The sequence below is a fragment of the Eulemur rufifrons genome, chromosome 30, assembly GCF_041146395.1.
Source record: "Eulemur rufifrons isolate Redbay chromosome 30, OSU_ERuf_1, whole genome shotgun sequence".
NCBI lineage: Eukaryota > Metazoa > Chordata > Mammalia > Primates > Lemuridae > Eulemur > Eulemur rufifrons.
In genome coordinates this window covers 101,736,169-101,747,565 of record NC_091012.1, presented here as the reverse complement: position 1 = coordinate 101,747,565, position 11,397 = coordinate 101,736,169, and the positions used below count along the sequence as shown (strand labels likewise).

At 52.5% G+C, this 11,397-nt stretch overlaps 1 protein-coding gene across 3 annotated transcripts; it reads right to left on the bottom strand.

Moving 5' to 3' along the window:
• Window positions 1-935: 935 nt before the first annotated feature.
• WDR13 (WD repeat domain 13) lies at window positions 936-10,522 on the bottom strand. Of its 3 annotated transcripts, none has more exons than XM_069463032.1 (10): window positions 10,424-10,522; window positions 9,998-10,092; window positions 9,120-9,360; window positions 8,604-8,713; window positions 8,356-8,486; window positions 7,431-7,738; window positions 6,467-6,647; window positions 6,227-6,368; window positions 4,345-4,463; window positions 936-3,931 (listed from the first exon to the last, which is right to left on the bottom strand). In XM_069463032.1, exons 2-10 carry the CDS (start codon window positions 10,036-10,038, stop codon window positions 3,747-3,749), a joined length of 1,458 nt encoding a protein of 485 aa, XP_069319133.1. In that variant the 5' UTR covers window positions 10,039-10,092; window positions 10,424-10,522; the 3' UTR covers window positions 936-3,746. The 3 variants fall into 3 exon arrangements, with proteins under 3 accessions (XP_069319133.1, XP_069319132.1, XP_069319131.1); XM_069463031.1 differs by having other exon boundaries at window positions 9,998-10,077; XM_069463030.1 differs by lacking the exon at window positions 10,424-10,522 and having other exon boundaries at window positions 9,120-9,326; window positions 9,998-10,293.
• Window positions 10,523-11,397: the final 875 nt, after the last annotated feature.

The window sequence follows — 11,397 nt, the reverse complement described above, 5'->3', positions numbered from 1 at the left end:
TTACGTTTGGACCCCATGGGTATCAATGGTACAACTGTTAAGATAGGGGTACAGGTTGGAATTGACACCATAAGGGTGTGGATGGTGGAATAATTAACCAAGGCCCAAATTCAAGGTCAGGACTGAAGGTCCTCAAGGTTGGAACAGAACAAAAGGGCATCGATCACAAAATACAGTAGTTGGATGTTCAAGTTCAAGGTCAGATCAGAAGACAACTGCCAGTGGAATACTGTGCAGAAGACCTGGTTTGAGATTTGACCAGTAGTATACAGGTGGGGTAATAGTTAATCAAGACCCAGCTTCAGGCTCAGACCAGAGAGGCCCTTGATGGTGAAATAGATATTAATAACAAACACACAGGTTCAGAGTCAGACATGGAACAGTTCATGGAGGCCTGGATTTGCGGCAAGACTAGAATGGGGCCGGGCGCGGTGGCTCACGCCTGTAATCCTAGCACTCTGGGAGGCCGAGGTGGGCGGATCCTTTGAGCTCAGGAGTTCGAGACCAGCCTGAGCAAGAGCGAGACCCCACCTCTACTAAAAATAGAAAGAAATTATATGGACAGCTAAAAATATATATAGAAAAAATTAGCCGGGCATGGTGGCGCATGCCTGTAGTCCCAGCTACTCAGGAGGCTGAGACACGGGATCGCTTGAGCTCAGGTGTTTGAGGTTGCTGTGAGCTAGGCTGACGCCACGGCACTCACTCTAGCCTGGGCAACAGAGTGAGACTCTGTCTCAAAAAAAAAAAAAAAAAAAAAAAAGACTAGAATGGCATTGATGGTGGAATGGTTAACAGAACTCCAGATCTGATGTAAAATGAGAGGCACAGTGATGATGGGCAAGTTAACAGAGGCTCAAGTTTGACCAATAACAATCTTTTTATTCTTTATTATTTGTTCATTATTTCTGTTTATTATTTTTATTTCTTTTGTCACCATAGCACCTCATTCATGAATTTATTTCCTCTTAGGTTGTGAGTCAAGAAAAGTATCACCAAGATGAATTTAAAATAGAACATCAATTCTGCCACCTCAAAATTTCACAAGGAGGAAATCTGCAAAATCATGCACAATATTCATGATCAATCATCTTGAGTCCAGACTCAATAAAGAACATGGAGAGTACGAAGAAAAGAAGAAAGTGTTAGAGACAAAGGAGGATCCCCCAAATTATCTTGCCATCCACAGACCTTGGTTGAAACTGGGCATCTATTTGGTGTTGCATACTGTACAGAAATGAGTTCACACAGCAGGCCTGAACTGATATCCTTGGAAAGGCCTGCTTCGAGGTTGGCCCTTGGCTGGTGTCTGGGAACTCAGATTTCAGGAGGGATCCCACCAGTCCCTAAATGATAAGAGTGGCTCACTGTGCCTCAGCTGTACAAACGATGTAGTTTATGTTGAACACCTGTTTTCCCTCCGGGAGTCTAGGATTTGGGTATGTGCCAGGCAGGGAGTGCCTATGTGACCAGCCCCCAATAAAAACTTTGGGTGTCAAGTCTCTAACTGAGCCTCCCTGGTTGGCGACATTTCACATGTGCTGTTACAACCCGTTACTGGGGCAACTGAGCACAACCTGTGTGACTCTGCTGGGAAAGGACCCTCAGAAACCTGTGCCTAGTCTCCCCGGGACTTTCCAGCTTCGTGCACCATTTCCCTTTGTTGACTTTGCTCTGTATCTTTTTGCTGTAATAAATCATAGCCATAAATATAACCATACACTGAGTCTTGTGAGTCCTCCTAGCAAATCACTGAGCCTGGGGCTGATACTGGGGACCTGACACACACAGACATGATCTTGACCACATGAACAATCCAGCTCACTGATACCCCTATCTCATCACCATTTACCCTAAGGTCTGTCAGATGGAAGTACCAGTTAGAAATGCTTTTGGGGGCCGGGCGCGGTGGGTCAAGCCTGTAATCCTAGCACTCTGGGAGGCTGAGGCGGGAGAATGGCTTCAGCTCAGGAGTTCAAGAGCAGCCTGAGCAAGAGTGAGACCCCATTTCTACTAAAAATAGAAAAAATTAGCTGGATGTGGTGGAGCACGCCTGTAGTCCCAGCTACTTGGGAGGTTGAGGCAGGAGGATTGCTTGAACCCAGGAGTTTGGGGTCTCAAAAGAAAGAAAGAAAGAAAGGAAGAAAGAAAGAAATAAATGCTTTGGGGTGCAAGGAGCCACACTGTCAAATAATAGTGTATTGAACAGATTATTTCCTCCTCCAAAACTGCTAGTGTGGGTTCAGCAGCTCAACAATGTTGGACCAGGTCGGAGTCCATGCGACTCTGTGAATGGACCCTGAGGTGCCAAGATATTAGCTGCAGTTCCAGCTGGGGAAAGGGAGGGGCTGGAGGAAGAGCCTCTTTGACATTCCTGGTAACTTTGACATTTTCTGGTGACTCAGGCCATTGACAAGGGATTTCGGTTATTTACCCCTGGTCAATACCCAAGCTTTCATTTCTCACTTGGAGCTCCCCTCAAATATTGAACATTACTTCTTTGTCTCTGAGCTGCTCTAGGGCTTGCATTTGGGCCTTGAGTGGGCATAGGAGATGGGGTGGTCTGAGGGATGGAGATGCCCCATTGCTGCCACCCCACAGCAGGACCCCTGAGCTCAGCCTTAGGTCCTGCTTGCCCCTGCACCAGGTACTCAATACCTCTGCTCCCTGCTTGCTGGAAACAACCCAATGCGCAGACAGGGGTAGGGCCTGGGCTGCCTCGTGGGAGAGTCTGGGAGCCTCAGCCCCCCTGAGGAGCCAGCAGAGTCCTCCAGCCTAACATGATGAACCCCTGGGGTCAAACCCAACATTCCCTACCCAGCTCCTCCACTGCTGCCAGCCTGGTGCAAGTCCCCATCACTGCTCTTGCAGTGGTCTCCAGCCGGGTCCCCTGCTTCCACCCTCACCCCTACAGTCTGCTCTTTTCACAGCAGCCAGAGGGTGGTTGCTATGACCAAGTCAGATCATGTCCCTTCTCTGCTTAAAACTCTCATGACTCACCCCACACTCAGAAAAAGAGCCAAAGTCTTCACTGTGGCTCACAAAGCCCTATGGCACCTGGCCTGTCCGACCTCATCTACTGTCACACTCTGGCCCAGCAAGACTCCGGCCTATACAATGATCCTTCTGGCACGCTCCAGCCTCAGGGCCTTTGCACTGCCTTTTCTCGCTTCTCCCCCACACTGTGGCTCCCTCTCACTTCATTTAGGTGTTGTTTAAATGTTACCCTGTCAGGAATGTCCTCCCTGGTGATGTCACCAACAAGAGCCCACCACCCCCTCACTCCTGCAACTGTCTCCCATCCTCACTGTATTTTTCTTCGCATCACTCATTATTAGTGACCTATTATCTATTTTGTCCATTGTCTACTTGCCTCCACTAGGATGCAAGCCCCACAAGGACAGGGATTTCCATCAGTTTAGGTCACAGCTGGATCCCCAGTGCCTAGAACAGTTCCTGGCACACAGTCGGCACTCACTAATTATTGTCTGTCAAATGCATGACTGTGTAAAACACTAAAGGCGGTGCCTGTGACACAGGAGACACTCGATAAATGCTTGTCGACTGAGTGAAAACACTGATGCACGAATGAGTATATGATCCGCATTCCACCTTGGGTCCTGGAGCTGCCCGCTCCCTCACCCCGCCCCAGGCAGACCTGGGAGCCTGCCCTCAGCGCCACCACAGGAACTTTATTTACAGCACGAGGCTGAGGGTGGAGTGGGGCAGTGGGCAGCGGCAGGACCCTACTTCTGCTCCCGCCTCCAGACGATGACCATGCCACTGGCGTCACTGGAGGCCAACAGGCTTTCGTCGCAGTTGAAGCTGACGTCAAGCACAGGCGCACTGTGGCCCTGCAGCTTGTTGACAGCAGCCTTGGCTGCCCGCTCCACATCAAAGAAGTGCACGCACATGTCCTCACTGCCCGTCACTGTCAAAGTGAGAGGGAGAGGCCGTCAGCAGGGGCCTGGGGCGCCCTGGGTGTGAAGCCCCTGAGGTGTCTGAGATGTTGAAGGGCTGATGTCTGAGGTGTGGGGTCCCTGCGTGGCTTGGGGAGGTCGCAGGGGGGCCCATCCTTAGATGGGCGGTCACCTGGCTGTTTCAGTTCTGTGTGTGGTGTGAGGTCTCTGGGCTGTTTGGGGGTCTGTGTTCAGAGGGGGAGTTCTCTGAGCTGTTTGGAGCTGTGAGTCCCAGCGTGAGGCTGTTGGGGAGTGAGAGGTTGGAAGGCCCAGGAAGTCAGGGCATCAGGGTGTCATGGTGTCTGAGCTAGTGCTCAGATAAGTGCTAGATTGGCACCAGCTCCAGTCCCTGCCCTGCCCAGACCCCCGTCCCTATGGGACTCACCCACACAGGCTCCCTGGCGGAAGGACATGAGGGGGCAGAAGATGCTGCGCACAGGATGTGAGCTCTGCTCAATGGGGAAGCTTCTCTTCAGCTGCAGGGTCCCCTCGTTGTCCACCACCCTGAGGGGAGGACAAGAGAGTGGGTTAGGGCACAGCCTCAGCCCCAGAAGGGGGACCAGTGGTGGGCCCGAGTTCTTTTCATGGTTCACGAAATCCAGTTGTGTTTTTTTTTTTTTAGAGATACTGGGTCTCACTATGTTGCCCAGGCTGGTCTTAAACTCCTGGCCTCAAGCTCCCACAGTGCTGGGATTACAGGCATGAGCCACCGTGCCTGACTGAAATCCAGTTTTGAGATGACCACATAAATCTGTAAATATGGGCTCATGTGTGAGTTGGTGACAATTTAGAAATTCTGCAGTTTCATTCACTAGTTTTTCTAAGATCTCTAAAAGATTGTGGTCTTAAGACAGGCACAAAGAGAGGAAATGAACACCCCATGGTACACCACACTGTGGAAAACTGCACAGCCATTAAAGGGAATGAACCACAGCTCCTATGGGTGACCTGGGGGATGGATTTCCACGGGGCTTTGTCTGGTGAGAAACATGAGATGTGGAAGAGGATATAGGAGGAGCCCGTTTCTGTAAAACATGCCCCCCTCAAAAACCATGCGGGTATGTGTGCATGCCGAGGATTCATGAAGAGAAAATGAAATATGAAAAAACACATAATGTCCACATGCTTTACAGTGGCAGGAGGAGGCCTGAGGTGGCAGGAGGAAGGAGAAAAGGGAGAAATGGGCAAAAACTTAAGAGTACACTTAAATTTAAAAAATTAATATATATTCAGTGAATTGAATGTCACTTTATAACTGTACTACGATTGTATTAAAATATTTCTGGAATAGAGGAAAAAAATTAAAAAATTTAAAAGTATACACACACACACACACACACGAATGAATTTTTTAAAAAGAAGAGAAATAAAGTAGTACAATAAAAAGCATCCTATTGGATAGTGGTTTTCAGGCCTGGCCTGCCATCACTTAGAGAATATTTCAATCTACCAATGCCCAGGCCCATCTCAAAGCTTCTAAAACTGCTGGCCTGCAGTGGGGCCTGGGCAGGATTTTTTTTTTTTTTTTTTTGAGATAGAGTCTTGCTCTGTCACCCGGGCTAGAGTGCTATGGCATCACCATAGCTCACAGCAACCTCAAACTCCTGGGCTCAAGTGATCCTCCTGCCTCAGCCTCCCGAGTAGTTGGGACTACAGGCCCGCACCACCACGCCCAGCTATTTTTTTCTATTTTTTGTAGAGATGGGGTCTCGCTCTTGCTCAGGCTGGTCTTGAACTCCTGAGCTCAAGCCATCCTCCCACCTTGGCCTCCCAGAGTGCTAGGATTACAGGTGTGAGCCACCGCGCCCAGCCCTGGGGCAGGATTTCTTGAAGCTCTTCAGGTCATTCCAGTGCATTGCCCAGGCTGAGAACTATACTTGGGTACCATGACAGATGTAAGTGGGGACAGTAACCCCTCCCAAAATAAACACACACCCCTAAAAAAAAGGAAGGAAGGAAGGAAAACAGGCCTTTGCTCTAAGGGGGCCCTAGTCTATTTTCTGCCTCAGTTTGCTCAACTGCATAGTGGAGATAATAATAGCACCTACCTCACAGGTTGGTGTGAAATTAAATGAGGTGATATGTAGAAGGTGCTGTGAAGAGGGCCTGGCCAGGGCAATTGCTAGATAAGTGTTCTCTACTGCTATTACTATTATTGTTCTACTGATCCCTCAGTGAAATTAATCTGATGGAAGAGACCGGCTCCTGTCTAGTCTCCTGAAGGAGGCAGGCCCTCTATCCAGGTGGCCCTGATGGGGGGAACCCACCTGTAGAGCAGTAGCTTGTTGAGGCAAGCATTGATAAGCAGCGAGGGGTCCCGGGCCTCACGGCTGACCCAGGACCGGGCTGAGATGCTGGTCACAGGGCTACCCTCATGCACCACCAGGCGCTTGGCTTTGGTCAGCTTCCCTGCAGCAGCGGAGGGAGGGAGGCAAAGGTAAGGGTGTGTGCTGGGCCCTGGAGCCCTGGAGAGTGAGCGCCCAGACGCAGGCCCATAGCCTGCCTACCTGTGGCCATGTCAAAGAGGAAGGAGAAGACACTGCCACGGTCATCGCCTGCCCAGAGAAGCCGGCCAGGGGCATCAAAGGACAGGGCGAGGACACGGCCTGTCAGCTTGCTGGAGCCGCCCTTCACTTTCTTGCCCGTGGAGATGTTCATGACATGCACGTTGTGCTTGGCATTCCCCACCTGCAGGTAGAATGCACACACCATCATCCTGCTCCTAGCCAGTCCCTCCTTGAGTCTCACCACAACAGGGATGCTGTTCACAGGACTGGCTGGTCTCTACTCACAGTGGGGCTGCAGCAGGCAGATGAGGTGACCTAGGCATGTAATCCTCCTCCCAAGCCAACCCCTCTTGCAATTTGCTGAGAGTAGGACAGCTGCTCATGGGGGTAAAGGGGTCTCAGAGCCATAATGCTGTCCCCCTGTAGTCCGAAAACCACAGGGCTATCCCAGGCCTCTAATGATAGCTTTCCTCTGCTTCCTGGCTGCTCCTGCCCGGAGCCTGTGGGGTTGCTGCTGACACAGGAAGGGTCCCCAACCACAAACATGCCCTTGGCCAGTTCCCCTGTACTTCTCCCCCACCCCACCCTGGGCCATGCCAGACTTTTAATTTCCTTCCCCTGCTCTCTAACCAATCTGTCCTGGAGTCTGACCATGGTGGAGCTGCTACCGATAGACCAGATGAGGTTTCAGCCTCATCATCCTGCAGTAGGACGGTGGTGGATGGGACCACTACCTCCGACCAGTGCTCCCATGAAGTCTACCACAGCAAAGCCAGTGCAGACCAAGGACTGCATTCCTCTGTCTTCTGACCTGTTTCCCTTTGAGTCTGACCACAGTAGGACTGCTGTGATGGGCCTGGGGGGTCCCAGACTCCCTAGGCCATCCCACACTTGCACTCTGACTCCCTGAGCCCTCCTGACCCGGCATGCCCGCCCTTGGTGAGCGGGCACCCTGGAGCCTGACCACAGTGAGGTTGTTGTTGACGGGCTGGAAGGTGCAGCAGAGCAGTTCAGCGCCATCAGGGTCAGGGATCTCCCGGATGCAGCGGCCGTCCTCAGAAGCCCAGATGCGCATGGTGGCGTCCAGTGAGGTGGACACAAGGATGTCATTGGAGAGGGACCATGCGAAGTCGGAGACACCACGGGTGTGGCCCCGCAGCACTCGGAGCACGGTGGGTGGGGCGGGCACCAGCTGGCACAGGGAGATGCTGCCATCGAGCGAGCAGCAGGCCAGGCGGTGCCGGTCGTCATTGGCGAATCGCACCCTTGGGACTGCAAGGCCAAGGAGCCATTTGTGGGAGTCAGCACATTCACTGAGCACTTTCATTTATAAAAGGCCATGTGTGCCAGGGGCTGGGGCCCCACTGCATGAGGCACAGTGGCCTCAACAAAGGGCTTTCCTTGGCTGGCAAAGGGAGCTGTAACCCCAGAAGGCCCTCTGCCAAAAGCCCCCCTCTAAATCACAGCGGCTATTCTGCAGATTGCAAAAGTCTTCTGCAATGTGGAAAAGCTTCTACATCTTAGCAAGCACTTTACAATCACCAAGGTCTTGGCAGTTTGCAAAGCCCTTGAGACTCTGAAGCCCACTCTGCCCTCTGCAAGAGGATTTATCATCAGCAAAGGCTTCGAACTCTTCCAAGTGACCCGTGAACCCAGGCAACCTGCTGCAAAGTGTTCTCTTAAGCTTCTGAGGTCCGTTACAGTATACAAAGTACCAGGACTTTGCAGACCACTTTGCAGAGAGCTTTTTAGTTTGTAAAAGGCTTTACAGATGGTAATTCCTCCTTCAGAGGTGTTGCTGGAGATGTGCCTTCGGGAAAAGATACCTTGGATGGCTGCCACAGTTTGGGCAAACACTTGGTGATGGGACCTGCCACCCACTGGCTCACCTGCCTCATCCACGTGCTGGTCAAAAACATGGTACATGCCCGCAAAGGCGTAGTTCTCACTCAGTGACGTGTCTCCGGCCATGGCTCGACTAGCCTCTGCCGCTGACGTGGGCACCACGCTGCCAGGGGGCCTGGGCCCCAATAGGAAATGAGGGGTAACAGTAGGTACAAGTGTTTGGCCTGCCACTGCCCCATGGTCCCTCTCCTCCTCACAAATCCCCCAGCCCTCTGCTGCCTCTGGTATATACCTGTCTTCATAGACGGCACGGTTCATCTGGGCCTGCAGCTGGTAGGAGCCACGGCTGACGGAACGGCGGTGCCCACGGGCCCCCAGGGCCCGAGGATCCTCCTCAAAGTCCTGCAAATGGAGAGGGTCAGGGTGGGCACATCTTGAAAACAGCCCCCAAGAACCTTTGAGTTGTGGAGCCTTCAAAATCGACCCAGAACCAGATCCCCCGAGTCCCCTGCCACCAGCATCACTGCTCCCACACACTGCTGCAGCAGTTCCTTTACTAGTCCTGCTGTTCCCACCCTTGCCCCACCCAGTAGATACTCAAGATATGCTTGCTAGGTGTTTATTGACCTGTTTATCAAGTTTATTGTCTCTTTATCGACTTATTTGGCTCTATTGGCTTATTTTTATCCTCTACTGATGCTAAGTGCCTGGAACAGTGCCCAGCACATAGCAGGTGCTTGACAAGTCTGTGGAGTGAATGTGTGGAGGCAAGTGGTGTGCACAGTGGGTGGTGTGGCCAGGAGCTCACCTCCATGCGGTCAAGGGTAGTACGGCTACTGCGGACGATGCTGTTGCTATAAGCACGAGAACTGCCTGGCTCGGAGAGGGGCCCGTAGCGTTGGCCCAACAGCTGCCCCCGAAGCCTCAGGTACTGCCGACGCAGCGCTGGGGGGTGCCCAGCCTTGGCATTCTCCCGTAGCAGCTGGCTGCGCCGGCGGATATACTGGGTCCGAAACTGTGGAAACGCTGGTGTGCGGTACGCGTTGTACCTGTGGGGTCAGGAGGTGGGGCAGGCAGCAGGCACAGGACAGAGGGAATCAATCAGCTTGAGGGATAGGGCAGGAGAATGAGGTGCGTGGCAGTGATTAGGGTCAGGGTGGCAAGAGTGATCAGCAGTGATGATGGGAGTGATTCTGCAGTAATAATGAGCATAGTGATCAGGTCAGCAAGGGGGCAATGGAGTCAGTCTGCGGCTCTGCTGGGGTTGGTATGGGGTGACTGAGTCAGCGCAGACAATAACTGGAGTCAGGCTAGCATGGTGATAGAAGTAAGACTGACATAACAATGGGGGTTAGTGTGAGGTGGTGATAGGGTCAGAACGGGGAAGTGATGACGGTAAGAGAAGTCTGTGGAGCACCCCTGGAGGCCAGGATGTCACCAGGCTGAGTTCCACTCCCCCTCCCAAAGGCGGCCGGCTTGCGCATGCCCACATCTGATGGCTTTTGAAACCTCTCTGGCCGGGCCATCCCACTGAGGGTGTGCCCCAACACCCTGGTACTGCGCATGCTCACCTCGAGCATGCCCACACAGCCACATAAGGCAGGTTCTCCACCCAGCCTCACTTATCGCCATTGCGCATGCACCACAGTAAGTTCCGTTCCCATGGGCTTCGACCCCACGCCTCACCTCGCGTCCACTGCTAGGACTTGCTGCCACACCGCGGCCATTCCCCGGCCTCCTCCTCTGGCGTATCCGCTCGCGGGAGCCTGCAGGACAAGGGCCTGGAATGTCAGCGTTCCAAGCGAAGGGATCTAGTTCCGTCCCTTTCGCCAAGCGACCATTGCCACGGACACCGAATCCCTCCGCGGCGAGGATGTCGCGAAATCCCACCCGGCTGTTACCATGGTCATCACCCCAGCCCTGCCCTTCCTGGGCAGCGTCTGGATGACACATAACAGCGATTCAGACCTGACACCGCCCCTCCCCGGTCGCCATGGCAACGCCCCTCCCCCGTCTAGCAATCCTTGCTTGACAGTTCCCACCCATCTTGTCCCCGCCGCCCTCCGCCTTCCCTTCTCAGGTCCAAGAGCATAGCCCGGGATCAGGGACCACCTCCGGGGCTGCCTCCGGCTCTTGAGGCCCCCGGGGCGGCACTGAGACCACTGTCGCCCGCTCCTTCTGTCTCCTCCCTTTCTCGGGCTCCAGGCAAGATGGCCGCCTGCTACCAGAAAGAACTGCCGAGCGCAGAGTGAATCGATAGGAATCCTTTCCAGGGCGTGGGAGTCTCGCAGGCGCACTGAGTCACAGTAGCTTCCAACACGAAAACGGAGGCTCCACCCCTCGAGTTCTACCCACTCCCTAATGGCATTTTTTGTATATACAAGGGTTATGTCTAAGGGCCACAGGGACAACTGTTAGTCTGCAAATTACTCCCTAGAAATCAGAAATATGACTTTTAAGAAAAAAGAGAAGAAACATGACTTTCTTTGTTTTTTTTTTGAGACAAAGTCTCACTCTGTTGCCCGGGCTAGAGTGTTGTGGCATCAGCCTAGCTCACAGCAACCTCAGACTCCTGAGCTCAAGCGATCCTCCTGCCTCAGTCTCCCGAGTAGCTGGGACTACAGGCATGTGCCACCATGCCCAGCTAATTTTTTTTTCCATATATATATATATAGATATATATATTTTTTTTAGTTGTCCATATAATTTCTATTTTTAATAGAGATGGAGTCTCACTCTTGCTCAGGCTGGTCTCGAACTCCTGAGCTCAAACGATCCGCCCGCCTCGGCCTCCCTGAGTGCTAGGATTACAGGACTGAGCCACCGTGCCCTGCCCAAAACACGACTTTCTTTTGAAAGAGTGGTGTAGGCCGCTTTTTAGTAGCATAATCTTGTCCAAGCAAAATTTGAATAGAATAAGAAAAAATAATACATGCAGAGATGCCTGGAAAGTTCTCCAGTTCTTAGAGTGACTGATGGGCCTCCAGACATGCCTGCGATATGAAGAGCCAGTTGTGTGTGCAGGCCGGGGAGTGGTTGGAGTTGGATGCCGCCAGAAAGCTTGAGGCTTGAGTCTCTAAAGGCAG